General features: G+C 37.4%; 1 protein-coding gene across 1 annotated transcript in view; it reads left to right on the top strand.

The window, feature by feature from the left end:
• Window positions 1-25,511, top strand: part of ZMAT4 (zinc finger matrin-type 4) — a 360,824-nt gene that overhangs the window by 216,966 nt on the left and 118,347 nt on the right. Inside the window, exon 5 of the mRNA XM_021681530.1 lies at window positions 11,185-11,412. Coding sequence (XP_021537205.1) covers window positions 11,185-11,412 — 228 coding nt within the window. The remainder of the gene's footprint in view (window positions 1-11,184; window positions 11,413-25,511) is intronic.

Genomic DNA, 25,511 nt, shown 5'->3' with positions numbered 1-25,511 from the left:
TCCAGCTCTATTACAAAGCTGTCATCATCAAGACAGTATGGTACTGGCACAAAAACAGACACATAGATCAATGGAACAGAATAGAGAGCCCAGAAATGGACCCTCAACTCTATGGCCAACTAATCTTTGACAAAGCAGGAAAGAATGTCCAGTGGAAAAAAGACAGTCTCTTCAACAAATGGTGTTGGGAAAATTGGACAGCCACGTGCAGAAGAATGAAACTGGACCATTTCCTTACAGCACACACAAAAATAGACTCCAAATGGTTGAAAGACCTCAATGTGAGACAGGAGTCCATCAAAATCCTAAAGGAGAACACAGGCAGCAATCTCTTCGACCTCAGCCGCAGCAACTTTTTCCTAGAAACATCATCAAAGGCAAGGGAAGCAAGGGCAAAAATGAACTATTGGGACTTCATCAAGATAAAAAGCTTTTGCACAGCAAAAGAAACAGTCAACAAAACCAAAAGACAACCGACAGAATGGGAGATGATATTTGCAAATGACATGACAGATAAAGGGCTAGTATCCAAAATCTATGAAGAACTCATCAAACTCAACACCCAAAGAACAAAGAATCCAATCAAGAAATGGGCAGAAGACATGAACAGACATTTTTCCAAAGAAGACATCCAAATGGCCAACAGACACATGAAAAAGTGCTCAACACTGCTTGGCATCAGGGAAATCCAAATCAAAACCTCATTGAGATACCACCTCACACCAGTCAGAATGGCTAAAATGAACAAGTCAGGAAATGACAAATGTTGGCGGGGATGCGGAGAAAGGGGAACGCTCATACACTGTTGGCGGGAATGCAAGCTGGTGCAGCCACTCTGGAAAACTGTATGGAGGTTCCTCAAAAAGTTGAAAATAGAGCTACCATATGATCTAGCAATTACACTACTGGGTATTTACCTCAAAGATACAAAACTAGGGATCCGAAGGGGTACGTGCACCCCGATGTTTATAGCAGCAATGTCCACAATAACCAAACTGTGGAAAGAGCCAAGATGTCCATCAACAGATGAATGGATAAAGAAGAAGTGGTATATATATACAATGGAATATTATGCAGCCATCAAAAGGAATGAGATCTTGCCATTTGCAATGACGTGGATAGAACTGGAGGGTATTATGCTGAGCGAAATAAGTCAATCAGAGAAAGACATGTATCATATGACCTCACTGATATGAGGAATTCTTAATCGCAGGAAACAAACTGAGGGTTGCTGGAGTAGGGGGTGGGGTGGGAGGGATGGGGTGACTGGGTGATAGACACTGGGAAGGGTATGAGCTCTGGTAAGCGCTGTGAATTGTGCAAGACTGTTGAATCTCAGATCTGTACCTCTGAAACAAATAATGCAATATATGTTAAGAAAAAAAAAGAAGAAGGTAGCAGGAGGGGGGGAATCGGAGGGGTAGACGAACCATGATAGACGATGTACTCTGAAAAACAAACTGAGGGTTTCGGGGGGGAGGGGGGGAGGATGGGTTAGCCTGGTGATGGGTATTAAAGAGGGCATGTTCTGCATGGAGCACTGGGTGTTATGCACAAACAATGAATCATGGAACACTACATCTAAAACTAATGATGTAATGTATGGGGATTAACATAACAATAAAAAAATAAAAATAAATAAAATAAAAAGTACTTTATTTCTAGATTAAATCCAAATAGATACATGCAAAATATATGATTGGTAATATTCATATTCATTTAGTTTTAAATATGAAGTAGAGGCAATTTTTGTAACCTGCAAACTGTGGGTTATTAAGGACAATGTTACTTTTAGGGATATATGCTTAAGGTTACTGAACACTCAGGTTGAGTGGGGAAACCTGATTAGGGAAGCATGCTAGCTGAGGGTGAAGTAGAGATACACACGTTCTCTTCAGGGGATAGTATCAGTACCAACTTCTCCAAAATGACTTCTAAGGTTTCAGCTTCCTTCAGCTCAGTCCAAAAGGCCACCCTCTCTCTCTCTGTCTACTTCTGAACTTAGCCTGTACTTTATCTCTGCTGTGCTTCTGGAACTGGTTGCTTTTTTCATCTTTGAATCCTCCATAAATATTCATAGGATATAAGAAATGATCCAGGAAGCTGGCTCTCTAGTTGAATAGCTGATGCTGCTGGATAAGTAAATCATTCCCATCCGTGAGCATGGGGTATAGATTAGGTGAAGTGAGGGATGGTGGCAGCAGAATGAAAGAATAAAAGCTGGTACCAGTCCTCAGGTTTCACCTCACTGGTCCTCCCCCACTCTGCCAACACTGTCTGATCTGGGTGATGCTGTTCATCTCCTCCCTCTAAGGATGGCATCTGCTGGCTTGGACATGGGGGTGCCAGTGAATCAATGAATCCCTGTCAGGGAAACCCACTCTGCCCTCTGTGACTCTGCCTCTTATCCGAGGTTCATGAGGAAGGGTATTTCCAGCAGTGCCCAATTAGCAGGCCATTGATTCTTGCTCAACCAATAAGCAAATATACTAGGATGATGTCATAACTCTTAGTGTCCAAACAACTTAATAAGTATTTATGTTCTAATAACTCATCCAGCACATATTGAAGGAAAAGTTAATATTTGTATTTCATCCTTAAATAACCACATTTACTAATGGATGCATTTGCCTGTTGGACACCGCATAACTTCTCAAATCTTTGGATTAGATTGGACATTGTCACCTTTGTTTCCTGTTCCTCACTGGTTGGCTAGATGAGCCCTCAAATATCCAGGTTCACAGGAATATGACTTCATTTAAAGGACTGTAGCATCTAATGTTGAAACTGTGAACTTCCTCAAGATAGTGGTTCCCATGGTATCTAATGGATGTCTCTATGCTTTTCTCAGAATTTTAAATAATCTTATGGTTCCCCTGTATGCTTACTGCATCATCCCAGGGTACCTCTGCACAGAGTTTGGGAACTGTGGCCAAAACCAAAGATTTTGAGTCTGAACTCAGAGGGAGTAAGGCACCTTAACTGAATAGTGTTTGAAGACCAAACACCATGAATGCATTATACCCATAATGTGGCAGGTGTTTTTAAGATCAGTCTGGACAGAGAGGATGCCTTCCTACTAGCAGAATTTCCTAAAGTAAAATTCCTTCTCTTACACAGATAGCTTTATGGAGAATAAACTGTTCCCCTCATTCAACAAGGGTTTATTTAACACATACTTTGTGCCAGGCCTGGTTCTAAAGACCTGGGATACATCGGCAGACAAAATAGATCAAGATCCTGTCCTCGTGGAACATACATTCTACATCCTCTGTTTTCACCACATGGAAGAACATGGAATATCCCAGCTTTAGGATTCTTTTGTCAAACAACATGAGAAAATTATAAAAGGACTTTCATCTCCTCTAAAGTTCTGTTTAATGGCTCATTTTCAAAGATTAGGATTCTGCAGGAAACAGGCATACTTAAGATATTTAGAACCTAATCAGTGACTGAAACTAGAGGGAATTATTCTATATTAATGAAAATCAATGATCTATGAATACTATATTAATGAGGAGTGATGATATATGAATGTAGTGTGGGTAAGGAAGCAGTTCCTGTTAATAGGCTGATTATAATTAGAGTTTCAATACAAAATTGAATTGGAATGATGGTTCTGTTAAATTATCCTCACATTTGTTTATTCTCAGGAAGTGTTTAATGGCATGTATTTTGGAACATGAAATATTTTACAGTGTTCTTTAATTTCCTTCAAGGCATAAAAGAAATAGCACATGGATTTTTCTATCTTGCAGTCTTGGATAGCGGAATTCACTTCCAAACATATTAGAAGGAAGAGTGTTACTTCATTTTATCTGAATAACGAGAGTGATTTTGGGGTCTGCCATACAGTGGGAAAACAGCTTTCCCTTGTATCCTTTGTAGAAATAGGAGAAGCTGGGGCTTTTACATCATATTCTGACAGAGCCAGTTTTCTCCCAATCCACTTTCCCCCAAATCAACAATAAATTAATAAATAAATCACTGCAAATAAAATTTTCTGTGATTTAAGACCCCATTGTGGCACCACACGTCCCCTAAGCAGTGTTTTCTCCACTTTGCACTAAAACAAGTTAGCATGAAATGTGGCCTATATGTAAGTTGTAGAATAAAATTGTTTTCCCTCTGCATCAAGAGTGTATATCCTCTAGTATAAAACAAATCACCGTAATCCACAACTAAGAAATAACCATTGCTATGAGCTTGATTTATAGCCTTCTGATCTTTATATAGTTTTAAATAGGTGGGTGTGTATAATTTAGTAATAAGTAATTAGGTTTGCACCCTACATATAAACACAGTTTAGTTTACATTATATCCTGAGCATTTCTCCAGGTCACTAAATATTTTTTTTTTCTAAAATGTGTTTTCAATTGTTTTGTGGTGTTTCAGAGTATAGATGCCCACAATTTATTTCATCTATCCCCACATATGAACATCTAACTTGTTTTAAACCCTGTAAAGTCTAACGAAACCATTCAAGATTTAAAATGTAGCTATCATAAGCCATTTATGAAAACATGAAGATCCACCAAATTGATATTAACTGAAATTTACTAGTCCTTTTCTTCCTTTATTCATCACAAGAGGCCCTGTCCTCTGCTAGAGATACAAAGAAAATGTACATTTGAGCCTCGACTTTTCAGTTTACAGCGAGTTGAGGCATTTACCAGCAGAAGAGGCTGGAAGACTGAGTCCATCCACACTGACATCTGTCTCCTCAGCCAGGAGCTGGGTGGCCCAGTCAAATTTAATTATCAACAGCATTTGCAAAAAAAACAAAACCAAAAAAACAAAAACAAACAACAACAACAATAAAAACCAAACCCCCCAAAAAGTGATACTTGCTAAAGGATTCCTACTGTAATTAATTTGATTTAGGGTAGGAAAAAAGAGAAAAAAGGAAAGACTGTTGATCATAGGGACTGACAACTGGAAAAATTGTTTTAGAGAAAATGCATATTTCCAAATAATCCCCACTGAGAACAGATGTTGAAGCCTGGGAAATGTGTTCTGACTCTAGAGTTAATCTGTTTGTTTATTTGACCTATCACTTCCTCAGAATTACTAGAAACTAGTTGGCATTAAAATATGGTGCTTGGTCTTTGTGTCAAAAGATCTGGTCTTTGCCATTGTCTTTGCTGCTTATTAATTAGGGGGCCCTGTGATAGTTGACTTATCTCCCTGAGCTTCAAGCTGCCTCATTGGTAAAACAGGATTTGGGGACAACTTAAATAAGAAAATACATGGAACAGACAGAATGGAATAAACTGCACAATATCATACAAACTTGAAGAATTAATGTTATGGATAAGAACACCTTAGGTGAGAAAGCCACATACTTTAAAAGACATAAATTCCTGGAACTATTTCGGTAAGTCCTTTGTGAGGATGGACTAATTTTTGTTATCCTAAAGCCTAGAAAGCATCAGGAATGAGTGCAAGAGGAAGAAAGAAAAGGACAAGGGAGGAAGGGAGAGGAGAGATGGGGGGAGAGAGAGAGAGTAGGGAATGTCAGTGAAAGTTGCACATTTTGGAGTTGAAGTGCACTCTGAGGCCATGGTCCAGAGGGCAGACAGGCAGGTGAGAATACTGTTGCCTGCTGACTGTGTTATCCCCTTCTCTGGCTAAGGACACCCATGTGGTGATCTGACAAGTAAAGGTTTGAGATCTATTGCTAGATCCTGTCTGGTTGGTTGAAAGAAGACCTGCTCTAGTCTCCCAAGCAATTATTTCCAAAATTTTTACTAATCCCTCTCTCTGGTGTGATGTTAAATCAGGTCTGACCCCAGAAGCTAGGGTGGCCAACTCATTCCAGTTTGTCTTGGATTGTCCCTGTTTTAGCACTGAAAGTCCCATGTCCTACAAACCTTGTCAGTTCCAGGCAAACTGGGATGTGGTACTGAGCCAGAAGCTTAGAGTGAGGAGTTTAGATGCCGCGCTAAAAGAACAGAGTAAATGGTTTCCTGTTTGAAAGTAAAATTTCCAGAATGACGTGCATAATTTGAACTCTCTAAAAAATACGTAGAAATAGGCCACCCCAGCAAATAGAAATTTGAGATAATACTGACTTCCTGTATATCCAGTTGAATCCACGACAGGGAGACTGGGATGTGTGTCTACACTTGGGTATGTTGCCTTTCTACAATTTAGCCTTCACCCCCCCCACACACACCTCTACCCAGAATCTTGTCACTGGGTTGCTAGTATTTATGTTTATATGACTAGTATTCAAGCCCTAAATGACACAATTTAGAAGAAACAAGAAAACTCTTGGTTACCAGTATTTTATTCACTTCTAATGCAAAGAGCATCCATCCATCCATTCATTCATTTAGCAAAAGGCATGGGCTATATACATTATGTGAGTGGCATCATGCAACATGCTGACTCATGAAGAGTCTGGTTGTACGCACTGTTACATTACAGAGTGAGGAAGTGTTCTGAGAGAGGCACACACCGGGTGCACTGGAAGTATTTTTGTCCTTACATCAACTGGGGTTATTCTACCAGGAAGAAACAAATATAGGACTGAGATGCATATTATTCTTTTTTTTTTTTTAAAGATTTTATTTATTTATTTGAGAGAGAGAGAGTGAGAGAGAGAGCACAAGAGGGGGGAGTGGGAGAAGGAGAAGCAGACTCCCTGCTGAGCAGGTAGCCCAATGCGGGACTCGATCCTGGGACTCCAGGGTCATGACCTGAGCCGAAGGCAGTCGCTTAACCAACTGAGCCACCCAGGCACCTGAGATGCATATTATTCTACACTATTAGTCAAGATAACTTAGCCAACAGTCTATAAATAGCTGTTGAGAACTTGCTTCTTGACAAACATTATGCAAGACATAAAAGGGATATTGAAAATGATTGATGTCAGGTAATTCTTAGAAATCAAGTTTTGGAGACTGACTTGTTTAGATTGTCTCAAGTATTAGAACAACTTGAGTTTATTTTAGTTACTCTGAAAAAGGCAACATACCCAAGTGTAGATTAATTAATAAAATTAATTTATAACATCCAGATCCATCATCTTCTGTTCAAAATACTGGGGGCTGAATGTATTTTGAGAATCAGAAATTTTAGGATTTTAGGTATGTAACTAGGTACAGATACCATATATTATGTTTCAATAGATCTAAGACAGAACTCTATGTTTAGAGACAATAAATTCTATTGCAACATGTATGTATGTTTACACTAAGTGATTATATATCATATATATATTATATATATATTTTAAAGATTTTATTTATTTATTTATTTGATAGAAAGAGAGAGAGACAGAGAAACAGCATGAGAGGGGAGAGGGTCAGAGGGAGAAGCAGGCTCCCTACTGAGCCGGGAGCCCGATGTGGGACTCGATCCCAGGACTCCGGGACCATGACCTGAGCCGAAGGCAGACGCTTAGCGACTGAGTCACCCAGGCGCCCTATATATTATACATTTTATTCACATTTTATTTACTTATTTTTATTTAATTTATTTATAAATTTATATTCATATATACTTATATAAATATATATGTAGTATTTATATAAACTATATATATATTTCTATAAAGACTATAAATAGCCTCTTCTGAATTCAGGTCAGGTTTTAATAAAAAATGAATCATGAAGAAAAATTTGAATTTTAGAGGCTTTTGATTTTTTTCTGAGTTGAAACAAGGGATTGTGGACATGTATTAGAGAAGACAGCACACACCAAAATATCAAGTATTGAAGTGTAAGTGTTATGATCTAATTTCCTTTATACATGCACACATATACGCACAGGTGTACACAACTAAGATTATAAGGCGCTATTTAAGAAATGTCAAATGAATTGTGCGGTTAATAAGTGCTTTGGGTTTAGAGGAGGGAGAACTACTTCTTGCTTGGGTTGTCAAGGCTTCACAGAGCAGATGGGACTGAACAGCACCCTGCGGGGCAGGTGTTTAGCTAGGAGGAGAGGGATGGTAGACCAGGCTGGAGATGGTGCCAGTCAAAGGTAGGCAGTACAGTGCCTCAGCAGCTCAATATGTGTATGAGTTTCTGCTTGGGATAAGGGATCAGAATTGTTATTTAACTTTTATAATATTAATTTATAACATTAGCTGCTATTATGGAGAAACTTTTATATCTTGGAGAAATGGAGAAATTGATCAGGGTTTTAAAAAAATGCCAAGTGATTATTATTTCCTTCTGCTTCATAGATAAAGATGTGGCATTTCAGTCACTGCCTACAAAATAATTGGCCCTGTTGCTGTGGGATGTAGTATGTGACTTTCTTTTATTTGAAGATCTAGGAGGACTATCGTACAGTCATTTTCAAACAAAGACTGGCAATATTTGTATCAATGCTTCTCAACATTAGCTGTACTTTGGAAACATGGACCGGGTGGTGTGGGAAGAGGGCATTAAAGCATCCTGATGCCTGGCTCCTACCCCAAGATTCTAATGTAATTGAACAGAATTGGTCTGGGGACAGCCTGGACATAGAGATTCTTAAAGTTCCTCCTGAGTCTAATGTTTGCCCAAGGTTGAAAACTACTGGTTTTGATGAATGAACTCTTGGTTTTAAGTTGTAAAGAGAGGAGGTAAAGTCAATATTTAGGTAAATATTTTTGCAATTAAAATAAAAATATAAAACATGAAATTTAAATAACAATAAACTATACATCAGCTAAACTATTTTGTCATAAACATGTTTCAAACCAAACAGTAATCTTTGCCCTACTTTGTATTCATTTTATTAGGATTATATACTTTTGCCAAAGAACTATGGGTATTATGATCCATGCTCACACACAGATTTAGCATTATTACCTGGAAACTGCTCTCTTCCCATATAACCTCACTATTTGACATCCAGTCAAAACCATAAAAGAGTGAGAGAGAGCTTCTATAATTTGTTCCATCCCTACACTATGGGTTTTAAAGAAATGGTGACCCTGAATTTTAGCCTTGTGGAAACCAGAGACATCAGAGGTTTGCCAAAGGTCACACAGCTTGGTGGGTGATGGAGTCTGACCCAATCTTGATTTCTGACTTTGAGTCAAGGTGGTTTCCACTCCCTCATGTTGCTGCCTTTGTAGGAAATATAAACTGGGTTGAGATTGGTGACAGCTGGAAATAGAGCATAAGAAAAATTAAACTTTGGAGCTGTATTAAGGAGAAGAAGCTACAATACAGATGCAGCATTAACTTACTTTCTTGTGTGAAAGATAAGATTATCTTATTTGATGGATATTCTATTTTGCATCACTCCTGCCAGAAGTGGTATGTAGGGTGTCAATAGATAAAATTGACTCAGATGTTTTTTTAGGGCCCAGTTTAGAGAAAAGTAAGTTATGCTTCAAGAGTCAACATTCATTCTGATGGCAGACATTTGATAGGTTTTCCATTGCCATAAAAAACAATAGATGGATATAAATCCTCAGAAATTGATAAGGTTGCAGGAAACTTTGGAAGCAAGATTCAATTTTCTTCAGAAAAGTGGGTAGAAGTCCTTTTACATACGGGTGAACTTTGTAGCTTTTATTAGCATTTCTAAGTCATAACAGATGATACTGGGTGGCTGCTGGGGTGTTATGGCCCACTTTTGAGCTTTATTTTCACATGGTGATATATGACTGAATCTGGCAATGAGGCTTTTAAAAGACATACTACTTCTCTAAGTCCCAATAGAAATAGTATCATTTAGTTTCATCTAAGCTAGCTAAAACTTCCCTATCTGATGAAATCTCTGGATAGAGAAGAAAAGACTTTTTCAAGATATTGCTACAATACCAATCATTTCTTGAATCAAAATGTTATTTAGCAAGTATTTATTTATATATCTGTTATTTAATCTGAAAGAAAAAAGCCCACATTAAACTGATTTGAAAGCTCGGGGAGTTGATTAAGTGTTTACTTGTTATTGATGTTCCAGATTTCAGCTTTTCCTTGGAATGACCCTAATATTCATGGTTTTGCCAACTGCACTCCTACAGAGCAGAAGGTACTGCTATAATTGTGACTAATGGGCCTTATGAGAATTTAAATTGCTTTTTCTTTTGTAAAACATTTTGGATTAGAACCTTTTTCCAAAATTAAATTAAATTCTATATAGAACAAAGATGATTGAGGTCTAGAAGAATATATAAATTTGCTTATTATAAAATTGCCTATTAAGAAGTATAAAAAGGGTCTTAGAGGTATTGTATATGTGCTGCCGAAGCGAGCACGGGTCTTAGAGGTATTGTAAGGAACATGGGCCTTGGAAATTAAGGATTTGGTTTGGAGTCCTGCCTTTACCATAACTAGATATGTCATCATCCAGTGAATGATTCAGCATCTCTGAAGTCCATCCTGTGAGATATGGAACAGTAACTTAGTCATTGTTACTGTGAGGATGAAAGCAAATTGTATATTGTAATACAGAAAGAAGTTATTTTTACTTTCTGTTAGTAAACTCCTTCAAGTTAGGTTCTTTTTTGCTTCTGGGCCAAAAGTAACTGAAAGCTCACAATGGAATGTGTTAAATTAATAGCTGGGGCTGTGCAACCTTAAAATAGTGATGTTATGCCTTTTCAGTTTAGATAAGCAACATCTGTTCTACACTGTCTTTTGGTCTTTTAAAACAATATTGTACTTTCAACATCAATTTTAGCAGGTATAGTTGAAAATAACCTATCACATTAAACAGAAGAAACTGGCAATAAAATTAGCATGATTTTGTCAACTGATACAATCCTTTTAACTGAAAGAGCTGCTTCTATCCCTTGGGCAAATCCTTTATTTATTGGTTATTTCCAGGTATAACATACAAGTGTCTAATTCATTCATTCAGAATCTTTCAAGCCATTCTTGTTCAATGTTTACTTTAAGTTTTGGCTGCAATTTGATTAATGGATTCCTCCCTTACCTCCAAGAGTTTATTTTTGAAAATCTTCATTTTTACCTAAGGGATGGCCTCCTAAACTATCAGATTTAAACAGAACAATGTGAAAAATCTGATCTCAATAAATTAGGAATTTTCAGTTGTTTTCCAGCTTCAAAAATGAGGACTGGCAAAAATCATTTTCCTGCTTTCAGTAAACTCTGGATTTCCAGCTCTAGAATGAACATGAGACTCTTCCATCTTCAGCTATTGAAAATGAGTGTACTCAGTAATGGACTAACCTGGCCTGTGGTTCTCTCTGGTTGTTTTCCTTCACAGCAACACCCCTGAACTCACTTAAGCCTCCAAGGGTGGACACTGCTCCAGTGGTTGCGTCTCCCTATCAAAGAAGAGATTCAGACAGATACTGTGGGCTCTGTGCAGCCTGGTTTAACAATCCTCTCATGGCCCAGCAACATTATGATGGCAAGAAACACAAAAAGAATGCAGCAAGAGTTGCTTTATTAGAACAACTTGGTACAACTCTGGATATGGGGGAACTAAGAGGTAAGAGAAACTCTTAATTTCTGCCACAGAACTGGGCTTTCAGAGAAAGATTGTGTTTTCACAAACTGCATTGATTACTAAGGAAAAATCTAGGCTCATCTAAAAGGAATAGAAGGAAAAGGAAATGAGCAGAAAACTAGCTTAATTTTTGTAATCTCCTTCATTTCCAACTCTTTGTTATTTCCATATTTTTATTGACATTTTTCAGATTGAAGCCACCCATATATGAACCAGATATTTTCCTTCTGCTTTACCTTTTTTTTAAGAGAAGGAGGGGGGAGGGGGGAGGAGCAGAGGGCAAGGGAGAGAGAAAATCTCAAGTAAGCTCCATGCCCCGTGCGGAGCTTGATGAGGGGCTCTATCTCACAACCCTGAGATCATGACCTGAGCTGAAATCAAAAGTCAAATGCTTAACTGACTGGACCACCCAGGCGTACCTCTGCTTTATCTTTAAACACCTTTGCTATTGAATGCTTTAGTACATGAGCAGCATGAGAGAAGATGCTAAAAGGGCCAAATAGCATTATCTTATTAAAACTTTTGTGCTTTTGTGACTCCAACCCAAATGAAGCAGCATGTTGACTCTATTTAATAGCTTAAAACAAGCCCAAATCCCTTTAGTAGAAATATCTAGGAAGCTGGGTAAGATGGTTCCACCATATGGTCAATACCTAGCTTCCTCACTGCACCCTTCCAGATGTTTTCTCAAGTGATAGAAAGAATGCAGCATTTGAAATTCATATGGGGTTTCACAGAAGCTGCTGAGTAGAGACTCAGGAACCATAGGGGAGGATCATCCTGTGGATTCCTTAGGAAGACATACACCAATTCGTGGGATTTGATAGAATCTTTCATCATCAACAACCACTTAAACATTTTTTGATCACCTAAACATTTTTGATCAACTCATGCTGGCATTGTATGAGTAGAACAAAATCATATAAAATATTTTTTTCTGAGAAAATATATGTTTTCAGGAAAATAATTTTGAAAAGGGTCCTATGAATACTATACTTCAAGTGTTATATGGGCTAGATGAGCTTTTATGGGCTGGCCAAGAATCATTATTCATAATAGCTCTAATAACAAAATTTGCAATTCAATTTTGAGAATTTCAAGAATGCAATCTGAGTTTTAACTGGGGTCTGTGTGTAGCCTACGATTCTTTCTCTAACTGGGCTATGAGCCTCCAAGAGAGGTCGTTGTAGTCAGGAAATGTGCTGGTACAATTCTAGACCAGATAAGTGGGACTGAAAATCATGCTGTGTGAGCTGAAGGGGTAGGGGTGGGGGGCAAGTTACTTCTGGTTTTTGTTGGTTGAAGAAGACTTCATCCAGGAAAAGGATTTGAATGGGAACTAGAAATGTAGGTAGTATTTCAGCAAGCCGTCCAAGTGAGCAGATTCATATACGCACAGGCAAAGAGGGAGGAAAGCATAAGCTGTAGCTGGCAAAGACACACGTTATCATGAAAGAATCGTCTCATACCATATAGATTTAGGATTGGAGGTCCATTAGTATATCTATAGAGCTTGATTAGAGATGGATTTTTCCAAGATATGTAATTAAGAACAACAAATAAGAACAAGACATTAAAAACACTTTATTTCGGGTTTGTTTTTAGCTATAGAAAAACAACACAGGGCTTCATTGTTCAGAATGTTGGATAATTTCATCTCAGAGCCTTTTGAATTGTTGGTGCTATTGCTTTTTGTTGGGGGATTTCTTGTATTCTCTATGTCTTGTTAAAAAATACAGAAAGAGTCACTCCATAGCTGAAGGCCTTCCCAAAACTCGCTGTTACTGGCAGATAACAAGTTGGCTCAGTGACTCCTTCACGGCAGGGCACTGAAGGAGAAAAATAGGGCTTTATTTATGTTTTGTGCCAGATATTATGACTTGTAGAAGAATTATTTCTCGAGCACATTCTTCTTGTCTATTTTGAATTATCAGTGCTGCATCTTTTATGTACAACCACATTTAATGACTTGGGTGTCTGAATTCTGTAACATTTGAGCAGCTTGTCTTTTATACAGAAGACAAAAAGGGCTGCTCTTTAACTTGATAACTCAATGTGGCTATGACTCAGTAGCACATGAGATGCGATTAACATTGAACACAATGTCCTTGAAACCAACCTTTTCACCCCCCCCAAGTGACATTTTGATATGTGTTTATTCAGGCATTAAATATTAAGGAATAAAGCAAGAAGATAAACCAGCACACACACACACACACACACACACAAACACACACACACACCCCTGTTTCTGGAATGCTTCTAATGCATTATCAATCAATTACTAAGGACAAAAACTACTAATTAGTAAATATAGGTATATCTATAACTTTTTAAACACTCATGTCATGCAGCTCGAGCACAATATGACAACATTTCAGGCTTTCTTTCTTTCATAGAACTTCTCAGTTTTTTAAGCACTACACCATTTACTTATTTATTACGGTTTTCCTGATTTTCTGTCTTCCTCTCTCCTCCTATAGATTGTTAGATTGATGCCTGTTTTGCTCACTGATGTGTTCAAAATGCCTAGGACGATGACAGACACAGAGTAGGTACTCAATAATTGCTGAATAGATAGTGGAAGCAAAAACTTTAAAATATCACCTAAAAGCCTACATTCTTAACGTGATAATCATTTTTATTTCTAAAAGGATCCTGGCTGAATGATTTTTACAAGAAATTATAATTGTTTTCTTCTAATTTTTAAAAATGATGTCTATTATACATACTGTGAAATGCAGACATTAAGTGTTATACAGTTCAGGGGGTTTTGACAATACAAACACCTGTATAACCCACACACCTATTAAGATATAATTTATCCATCCTGAGAAAACTCCCACGTGCCCGTTCCTAGTTCATCCAACTTCCCATTCCAGGGACCCACTTTTCCTATTTTAGTTTTGCCTATTTTTAAACTTCATATAAATGGAGCAGACGTGTGTATTTCGTGTGTGTTTCTGGCTTTTCTTACATAGCATATTGTTTTTGAAATATATCCATTTCTTGCATATAAAGCAGAATACCTCCTTGCTTTTTATTGCTGAGTAGTATTCTGCTATACAAAAGTTCCACAATTTATCTATTCTCCTCTTGGATATTTTTGTGTTTGTGTGTGTGTGTGTGTGTGTGCGTGTGCTATTTTGAATAAAGCTTTCATGAACATTCTTTTTTTGTTTCTGTTTTGGCCAATGTATGTTGTACTTATCTTGGTAAATACCTGGGAGTAGAATTGCTGGGTCATAAAGTTGGGAGTATTTTTAACTATGTAAGGAATGGTCAAAATATTTTCCAAAGTAGCTGCATTCTTTTGCATTCCCTAAAGCAACATAAATAAATTCCACATTCTCACCAATATTTGTTTTTGTCAGTTCTCAAAATTTTAGCCATTCTAGTGGATGTAGAAAAGTATTTCATTATGGCTTTAATTTGCATTTCCAAGTTGACTAATGATGTCAAACACTTTGAATGTGCTTATTGGTCATTTATTTATCTTCCTTTGTGAGGTATCTGTTCATGTCTTTTGTCTACTTTAAAAAGTAGACAAGTCTTGGTTGTTTGTCTTTTTATTATTGAGTAATAGGTAGGAGCTTTTCATATATTTTCAATACACATCCTTTGTCAGATATACGCATTGCAAATATTTTCTCCTAGTTTGCAATTTAGCTATTCATTTCTTTAAATGTCTGGTGAACAGACATTACTAAATTATAAAAGTCTGATTAATCTTATTTTCCCTTTTATGATCATTGCTTTTTGTGTCACATCTAAAAAATCTTTGCCTTCACTCAAGATCAAAGATGTTCTTACATGTTTTTGTCTACGAATTTCATAGGTTTAGCTCTTATATCTAGGATTATGATGTATCTCAAACTAACTTTTGTGTATGGTATGAGATAATAATAGGAGTTGAAATACATTTTGTTTCATGCATTCACCAAGTTCTTACAGAAAATTTGTTGAAATATCTTCTTTTCCTCATTGAATGATCTTGGCACAGTTATTGAAAATCTGTTGATTGCACATGAGTCACTTTGTATCCAAGCTATTGTGTTCCATTGATTTCTTTGTGTTGTTTATGCCAGTACCACATTGTATTGATTCTTTTAGCATTATGGAAGTCTTGAGATCAGGTAATGCAAGCTCTCCAGCTTTGTTCTTCTTCCTCCGTATTGTTTGGCTGTTCTAAATCCTTTGCATTTCAATATAAATTTCAGAATCAGCTTGTCAATTTCTACACAGAAAGCTTGTTGGAATATTGAATGGGATTGAATTTAATCTATATATCAGTTTGGGGAGATTTATTTAATTTCTTCATAGTACTGAGTCTTCCAATCCATGAACATCTTATATTTATTTATGATTTTTTTCAAGTTCTGTCAGCAACATTCTGTAGTTTTCAGTGTAAAAGTTTTGCACATTTAAAAAAAATTTCTCAAGTATTTTCTGTTTAATGCTAATATAAATTCCTTTTTTTGAAATTTCATTTTTATGTGTTGATTACTGAAATAGAAAATGCAGTTGATTTCTCTATATTGGTCTTGATTCCTGTAACCTACACATAACTTTCTACCATTCTTGGTATATAATTAAATAGCACAAGAAATTCCACCTTTTGTATTTTTTGGTATTCACACTATTTAGTCATTGGAAACTCTCTATTTGTGTTAACATTCTTGTCTTCCTTTGCTTCAAGTGGGAAATCAAAGTTTAAAAGTTATTCTTGTAGATTAGCAAAGAATTTTAAATGGGATTGGCCTAAATGGTCATTAATATGCATAACCTGGTTACTGATTCAACTTTAGTGTTATTTGTTCCCGAAAACAGATGTCTCTACTTCCAAGTTTTAATTTAACAAGAAAAATAGTCATCCTTTTCTGAATATAGAGTACAATGTAGAAAACAAAGGAAGTCATTGAATTATGAAATTACAAAATTCAATGATCACAAAGCACTTTAGAGATTTTTATAGTTTAAATTCTTCTTGCTAGCATAAAACACAGATATTAGGCAGTTTCTTATTTAGAAATAGTGACTATATAAACTATGAAATTATAGTTAGGTGGAAATAGAATATACATTTTGCAGATCTTTATTATTTATTCTTTTAAGTGTTGTAGGGTAGAAAATGCAGTTATTTCATTGTTTCAGAGGAAACTAGAAGTCTGGTGCAATTCTCTTCTGAAGATACAGAGTAAAGGAACTCATTTGAAAATTTAATAATGTTTCTGAGCATAAAGAGGCAGATAGTGTTGGGAAGGACATCAAACATCATTGTGTTATATTCCTTTTTCCTCCCTCTCTTCCTCCCTTCCAGCTTGCTTTCTTTCTTTCTTTCTTTCTTTCTTTCTTTCTTTCTTTCTTTCTTTCTTTCTTTCTTTCCTTTCTTTCTTCTTTCTCTCTTTCTCTTTCTTTTTTACAGAGCAGCATTGTGAGGCCCAGAGAAGTGACATGACTGTTTCCCTTCTAAACTATGGCTAGACCCACAACTCCTGATTGTGTGCACACCAATTTCTAGTGACTCATCATTGACTAAATAGAACTCTGAATAATTAACTCTTTAAAAAAACAGTTGAGTTTGGGGACTTATCTATTTTTAAATGCATAAAACTTGCTTTGAACTAAAGTATAGAATGGGCATAGTCAACTCTCAGTTTTCTGGGAATGAATCACTTACAAAGTGACTTATATAGCTTTAATGAAGGAGTTTTCCCCACATTCATGACTCCATCTCAGCTGGAGTGAATATAGAAATGCAAAGAAATCATATTCACTATTCACAAGGACCTGGTATTGGGAAGCAAAGTTCTGTGAAGAGAAAACATATTCCCTAAGGGGTCACTAGAATTTATTACTCTCTCTGTAATGCAGTCTCTGCCTTTACTAGTGGGAATGGGGATTAATTTCTAGGGGACACAAGAAGCTTATATAGGACTTCAAATCATTAAAGTAGCATGTGAGTCAGAAAGAGCTGACCCATCTCAAAATGAACAGAACACTGGAGTGAGAGATTTTCGCTCTTTGGGTTATTTCTGCTGTGGACTTTCAGGTGATATTGGGTTGTCTGTCTCATACTTTGTCCCACTTAATCTTAGTTTAGTCTTTGCTCATATCTCATTCAGGAGACAGCTTAGTCCCATCATTCAGTGACAACCCTCTATCTCGTTACCTAAGATACCTGTGCAGGGGTGCTTAGGCATTGGGTCTGCTCCAAAGTCTGCTCCAGTGGAAAGAAAGGTGTTCTGGGTAAAAAATGAAAAGTTTTCAAAGTCAACCAGTCCAAGTATTGCTGTGTAAAGATCACTTCAAAGTATGGAGGCTTAAAAAAACGATAGATTTTTACTATCTCCCAGTTTCTGTGGGGGGAATTTGGAAGTGGCTTGGCTGGGTGATTCTGGAAAATTTAAAAAACTGAATGAAAGAAGAAAGAAAAGGTGATTCACTCATGTGTTGGCAGGAGGCCTCAGTTTTTCTGCTCATGGTCATTTCCCAGGATTTGTCTTAGATGCTCCTGCTATGGTGACTGGCTGCCCAAGACTGAGACTTTTTTTTTTTTTAAAGATTTTATTTATTTATTTGAGAGAGAGAGAATGAGAGAGAGAGAGCATGAGAGGGGGAGGGTCAGAGGGAGAAGCAGACTCCCCGCCGAGCAGGGAGCCCGATGCGGGACTCGATCCCAGGACTCCAGGATCATGACCTGAGCCGAAGGCAGTCGCTTAACCAACTGAGCCACCCAGGCGCCCCAAGACTGAGACATTTAAGAGAGACCAGGTAGAATGCTTAAAAGTTGCATAGCATCACCTGCATCACAATTTATTCATCAGAAGTCAATACCAGATCATATTCAAGGGCTGGTAGAACATTAGACTCCATCTTTTAGGAGAGGATTGTTAGAGAATGTGGGGACATTTTAAAACCACCACGATCAGTCAGAAAGCAAGTGGACCACTGACATATGTGATAACCACTATTCTGCCACACACTTGCAGACTTTAGCGTGAAAAGCATCTCATCTACAGGTGGAATTAATATATGCAATAGACATATCAAGTCAAGGATTTCATTTTTTTAAACTAAAATCTAACAGATTTCTGCCTATCTTCATTAGAACCAAGAAAATAGTCTCTCTGTGTTCCTCTGCCCAAGGTCTGGGCCTTGCCTGATAGATATCATGGCTGGGGTCAGCAGACACAGGACATACCATACCATCTGAAGTTTGCTTTCATCCAACAACCATCCTTTCTTCATCCAACAACCATACTCCCTTTGTGATTGGCCAATCCAATATGCCTGAGGGATTCCAAAGATTTGGGGACCAAATTAATTAGAGTTAACAACTTGATTGTGGTTTCCCAATCTCCATGTGAGTTGATAGAAACAGAAGTTCCAATCAAGATTTTAGAAACAGAAATCTTGTTATATGTTATTGCTTGGTTTCCTCTCTGATTCTTTGTTTATTTATTCATTCACTTTTTATTCATCTGCTAATATTGAACTCCTACTATATACCAGGCATAAAGTGTTGGAGATACGACAGTGAATGAGAGAAAAAGGTCTCTATCTTGGGAAGAAGACAGAAAATAAAGAAGTAAAATATTTTTAGCCTGTAGCAAATGCTAAAGGGATAAAAGTGAGGTGATATAATAAATAATGAAGTAGAGGTAGGTTTCTTTAAATGGGATGATTAGTGACAGCTTTACAGAGAAGCTGACATTTTGGACTATGACCTGAATGAGGGGGAGCATCCAGATATAAAGTACCTGGTCATTTTTTGCAGAGGAACTAGCAAGTGCAAATGCCCTGTGTGGGGAAGGGGCTTGGTACATCTGAGTACTAATGGTCGGCAGAGTGCCTGAAGCTAATAAGAGGGGTAAAAAGTGAGATTGGGTTTAGATAGAGTCACATTGTGCAGATCTTAATGGGTCATTGTGAGAATTTTGATTTATTCTAAGTGCACATAGGTGATTGCAGCTCATCTTACTTGTGAATCCACATGATCCACTTTTTTCTCTACCGATGGTCTAGCTTCATTTCCACTCTAGGTCACCTCTCTTCCCTCTGTTTTGCTCCTGTCATTCCTGTGAATACACCCTTTACATACTTCCTTTGTTCAAGGCTACATTTCTCATGCCGCTAGCAGATTTTTAGGGTAGCAAAACTTTCTGGCCAGAGATCCATCATTCATTTATGTTTTACAGGGCTAAAAAAAACAAAACAAAACAAAATGCTCTGGTAGTTCTCTTTAGTGTTTAAAGGAAAGAACAACTGACCTATGTTTCCTTCATGATGCTGGCTGTGGGTGAGTGAATGCTTTGGAGAAGAGAAATTTCTTGGCAGTCATTGAATTGAGAGGAAACTAAGCTCAGGAACAGCATATTGGCTACTGCAGAATAGCAGGGCTATTAAATTGGAATGTATTAGGTGTATTCGGGCATGTTAGGAGCAGTTGATTCATGGGAAAAATGGACCTAACAAGTACACACTGAAGTTTTCATTTTAGAACAGAGGATTCTGGCCACTGATTAAACCTTGTCTAATTAGGCAAGTAGAAGAGCCAGACTGCTTAAGTATGGAAATGTAAAGGGGACAGTGGGAATGGAGCAGTGAAGCTACTGGACTTTCATATCAGTGGAGTCAGGTGGGCCTTGAAAGACAACTAGAAGCTATTCAGGTTGGGCAGTGGAGTGGGACAACTTTGCAGGCTGAAGATAGAGCCTATGAAAAGGCATGGCAGCAAGGGAAACAGGGCCCCTTTGAAGAGCTATGGTATGTCTGGAGCTTAATGTCAGGTTTGGGATTAATGGGAGAAGTAGCTGGAGAAATAGAGTCAGATCATGATAGGAGTCAAATACTTTTATTTAACCCTGAACGCTGTGGGAGGGATTTCAAAATTTTTGGCAGGAAATTTGCATTTCTTTTTTTTTTTTTAAAGATTTTATTTATTTGACAGAGAGAGCACAAGCAGAGGGAGACAGAGGGAGAAGCAGGCTCCCTGCTGAGCAAGGAGCCCGATGTGGGACTCGATCCCAGGACTCTGGGATCATGACGCGGGCCGAAGGCAGCCGCTTAACGGACTGAGCCACCCAGGTGTCCCAAAATTTGCATTTCTGAAAGAAGTTGCTATAGACAGCAGCGTGAAGGGTGGGTTAGGAAGTAGACAGAAGACAGGGAGATTTTTTGGAAGGCTATTAGCTTAATCCAGTGAGAAATTATGCCAACTTGAATTAAAGAAAATAGTAGCATTGAGCATAGAAGTAAAGGGAACAAAATGAGAAAAAAAAATTGGATATGAGTTCAGGTGAATTTGGTGAAGAGTTGATGCTTCACAGCCCCTGACAGCCACCCCTTCCATGGCAGGGCCTGTCCATGATTTACTCTTAACTTACCATGCCACATCCCACACTACTGTGAGAGCCTTCTTCTGAATCGTGAATCCCAGCTCTGAGCATTTGGTTTTATCAGTCCTGATACTTTTAACCCAGTTTTGGTCTTGTCAAAAATCTTGAGGGCAGGGTGGTCCATGTCTTATTCTTCTTAGCATCACTGACAGAACCCAGAACAACACACTGCTGATAGAAAGTCCTGAATGAATGTCCAGGGATTTGAATGGTCTTATCCTGTTAACCAACTTGAAGACCATAATCCGTATTTTTCAATTTCTAAGTGCAATCAGAATTATGCATCTCAAGTTGATGACTGAACATTTCCTAGTGCTTAATACTTAATAAAAAATTACTATGTCAAGTTAGGTGCCTTTTTATTGCATTTAATAAGTCAAAACAAAAACATTAGTTCATTCCTTGTGCTAATATTTTCAATCTCTGAAAGCTGTATATATTTTATCTAGTTAAGAATCAGCAGAAAATAGCACCTTTAAGCAGATATGATAATTATAGAACACATTTCTAAATTGAATGGTAGGGGAAGAGGTGCCAGAAGGAAATACTCAGCTTAGATTATACCTGGTTATTTTTGCATTATTATTTATAATGTGTTTTGACACCTCAGCTGTTGCATATAGACTCACTCTGATCTTCAGAGCCCACATTTTGGGTTAGATAATTCAACTGCTTAAATGGCTCATGTTCCCATCATATTACTGAAGTGGGAAAATAGTGTGATATAGAAGAGATCATTTTCATTAATTCATTCATTCATTCACTCATTCATTCACAGTTACTAGGTGTCTATTATGTGCAGGCTTTGTGGCTGAAGTTATATAGAATACTGAAATGTCTGACTCTTCTAAATCTCAAAGGGCTTAAAGTCTGAAGAAGGGGAGGAGAGCAAGATAATACCTTTATGGAAATAAATATAACACAAAATATGAAGAAGAAATGAGAGCTTAGGAGTTACTGCAGCCCAATGCATTGGGATTTGAAAATCAAAGAGAAATTACTTCCAACTTGGAGTTAGCATCATACATACGGAAATTGGTGACCAGGTTCTCTAGAGCCAAGAGATCTGCATGACTAAAAGCATGGAGAGATGGGCAAAGTGTGAGCATAATTAGTAATCAAGTTCAGCGGGGTTAGATGCGTAAGTGAGACAAAGCTGGTAAGACAGATCAGAACCAAATTGTAAATAGCTTTGCATGTCAGGCACACCTGTACTTCTTTTGACAGCCACAGACATTTTTCTTTTTTTTGAGTAGGGATATGGCTGGTCCCATGTGTGCTTTACGGGGATTACTGTGTGATGGACCGGAGTGGGATGATTCAAGAAGCCAGAAAACCAAATGAAATCAATGTAGAAGCCTGTGTGAAGGCCTGGAGAAGACTGGAGGGTTGGGGGAGAAGTGGTACAGTGAAAAATATATTTCTCTCTGTACCAGTCAGTGTACTCTTCCCCTCAACAAAATTCAAGGGAGCAGGGGCGTTAGAATTCTGAAAGACACCTTGGCAAGGCCTTGAGAACACTAATAGGAAAAGATATAAATTTAATGAGTAATATGAATAATAACTTAAATTTCTGTTTAATCTCAAATCCAACAAGGAATGTGGTCAAACATTCACAGTAGTCTATTTACATCCTGTAGAGCAATTCTTTCTTCAGCCAAGACAGATTCTTGTCCATTATTGTTATTAATGAAGCTAATAAATGGAATACTGTCTAAAGAAGCTTGGTTAACTCTTTATCATTACTGACTAGGTTTCAAAAAAGATGAACATGGCTTTTAAAATGGAATCATTCTGCTTCCATTTGTGCATTGTGCGGGTGCTCATTAAATAGAGAACTACACACCAACTTGGATTTCTAATTTCAGAATTGGCTAATACATTAGAGACAGCCCCAGATTTGATACGTGGAACCAGTGTCCTTGGCTGTGAGGGGTTGACCAAGAAAAGGACAGAAGCCACCAAAACACACCCACCAAAATCCAAGCCACTTAACTGATCTGTAGTTGCCCATTTGGGCTACATTGAGAAAGCTGATAGTATTATGTGAAGCTGATAACCAAGTCATTTTTCTCTCTCTGTACCTTAAGGCCTTTCTTCAGTATTGATTGAAGGTCTCTACTGTTTAGTTTAAGCTCAAGAACTAGGATAGTATTTTGCAAGAGCTCAGCACAATGTTTTCCTAAGGTTTTAGGAACATGTCTCTGTTACACTGGATCTTAAATAGCTCTGGGCTTTGTTAGTGGCATGCATTCATTTGACAAAAGAAGGGACGCTTGCAAAAAGATGCCAAATCAGGAGAAACCGTGGTTCAACAAATAGGAAAACTATTTTGTTTGTTTCTAAAATTATAGCTTTAACTCCATGCAAAAAAAGCAGTTGTATGTTCTTTTATTTTAAAGCTGCTGCAGACAGACCTAATTTTCTGCAGTAGGTGGGATTCTAAAAAGTTGATTGTAAGTTGATATTAAAGTATATGAAACAAATGTCAAAGTAGAACATACCTACAGATGTTTTTGTTCACTATCTTATTTTGACTAATTTTTAATGAGCACGTACCATGTGACAGACATTGTGATAAACCCTGGAATATAAAGATGAATGTGAAAGAAGACATTCTTCTGTCTTCAAGAAGTCTATAACATTGTGATTGCTGTGGCAAGTGAAATATTGCAAAAGCTTTCTACTTGAAGGTTTTAGTGTATCTTCTGTATGTAAATGCTTAGATATATGGGAAAGAAAAAAAACCAGACAAAAGTATAGTCCATTCTACACTTTCAATCTATTTCTCAAATAGGTTCTGCTATTAGAAATTATCATCTCCTGTGAATGTTTCTCCATGAAAATGGGGATTTTATATTTGAGGTTGAGGTAAGGAAGGAATCAGCAGGCATCCTGATAAATTGTGTCTGGAACCTTTGATTGGCTGTATGCCCAGGACCTTAGCTGCTACATGAAAATGGAGAAATTCAATCCCGTAGATGCTTTTTATAATGGAGCCACCTGGAAGAAAGATCTCTTTCTTTATTCATCCATTAGTCACTCAACAAATACTAGGTGATTATTATGTTATAGACATCATGTTCAATGCTGGAGATGCAATAATGAAGAAAGCATGGTCCTTGCCTTCAGGAAACTTCATTGCTAGTAGGAAATTCAAGCATTTTAATATTACTTAAAGTCTATGTTTAAAAATCCCCCAATGGTTTACATGCCTTTACTGTAAGAAATGGAAAAATTTCTCCTAAAATCTTGGAAAAACCTCTTTAACTTAAAAATACAAAGCAATAAAACTAAAGATGTCTTTGGAAATATAGAAGCTGGTGGTATGCTGCCAATGGAAACATTATTTACCAAAACAGATCTTTTATTTGGAAGGTGTGTATGATGCCTACATTAGCTAAGTGGGCTCTTAGACCTGAATAATGAACAAAAATATGCAATAATTTGAATTTGGAGTCTATTTTTACAAAGTATGACAAATAATGATACATTTACTGAAATAGCTAATGGACCAGTGAAGTGGTAGCATAGCTTTTCACAGATACCAGCTGGCGAACTGTTAAATGATTTGAAATGAGTTATCAAGCACTGCTGTTTTGTAAATAAGTTTTGATTTCCTTTGCCTTTAGATATGAAAGATAGGCATCTATTGCTTAATATGAACCCTTTTGGGGGAAGCCATGGTTTCACAAAATCCTGGTGAATCATTAAGGTTCAGTACAGCGGACTCAGAGTCAGAAACCCTGGAGGTTGAGTCCCAACTCCTGTTACCAAGTAGCTGTGAGAACTTGATGAGCTTCTTCACCTCTCTGGGCCTCAGTTTCCTCTCTATAAAATGAAGGTGTTGGCCTGGGTCATTCACGGTGTCTCTTCTCACATTATCTTCCATTTAGTTTCCTTCTAGGTCAGTGTGAACCACAGAGGTACACTTCCTTGTGATTCTACATGCTAGGCATATGGATAGTTTCACCTCCAGAATAAGATTTGGTATATCAGAATGTCCAAGCCCAGTTTTAATGATGAACTGATCTTACCTTGGGCCCATTAGAAAGAGTTTTCTTTTGTCTCCTGTCTATTCTTTTGACAACCCATGGACTTCTGCAGTCCAAGGGCAGTGTAAGAATTGATTCAGGTATGTGGTGATAGCAAAAAGCTTTTGATTTCTATTTAGCTTGAATCTGAACACACTATATCTCAACTGGCAAACCAACAGAGGAGACACTTCAAGTTATTCCCCTCATACCTGAGACTGTTGACAATCCTCAAAAATCAGTGCCAACTTTATCTTTTTACTCATCCCATTATCTTGTCTCTGTTCCATAGCTCTCCCTCAACTTCAAGTGCCCATCTGTAAGTTTCCTATTTTAGTTCTCAGACATAAAAGTTCTCCAGTGGAATCAGTGGTCATTGGCCTCTATAATACACATGCACACACATGTACCCACATATACATACAGGATTGCTAATCATATATATTGTTTTGTCTCTCATTTTTGCAAGAATGGCACCATGTGAATGGAATTCACCATTGTTGCTACCCAGTCATGATCTACTCTAGTAATAGTGGAGTAATTCCTATTGAATCAACCCCTACTTATAATTATAAACTCTGATCAAAATATTAAAATCATTTACTTGAAGGCAATGAAGAACATTCAAAAACAAGCAGGAACTTGA

The sequence above is a fragment of the Neomonachus schauinslandi genome, chromosome 2 (genome assembly GCF_002201575.2).
Source record: "Neomonachus schauinslandi chromosome 2, ASM220157v2, whole genome shotgun sequence".
NCBI classification, from domain to species: Eukaryota; Metazoa; Chordata; class Mammalia; order Carnivora; family Phocidae; genus Neomonachus; species Neomonachus schauinslandi.
The sequence above is the reverse complement of the archived record's forward strand: the minus strand, read 5'-3'. Positions and strand labels throughout refer to the sequence as shown.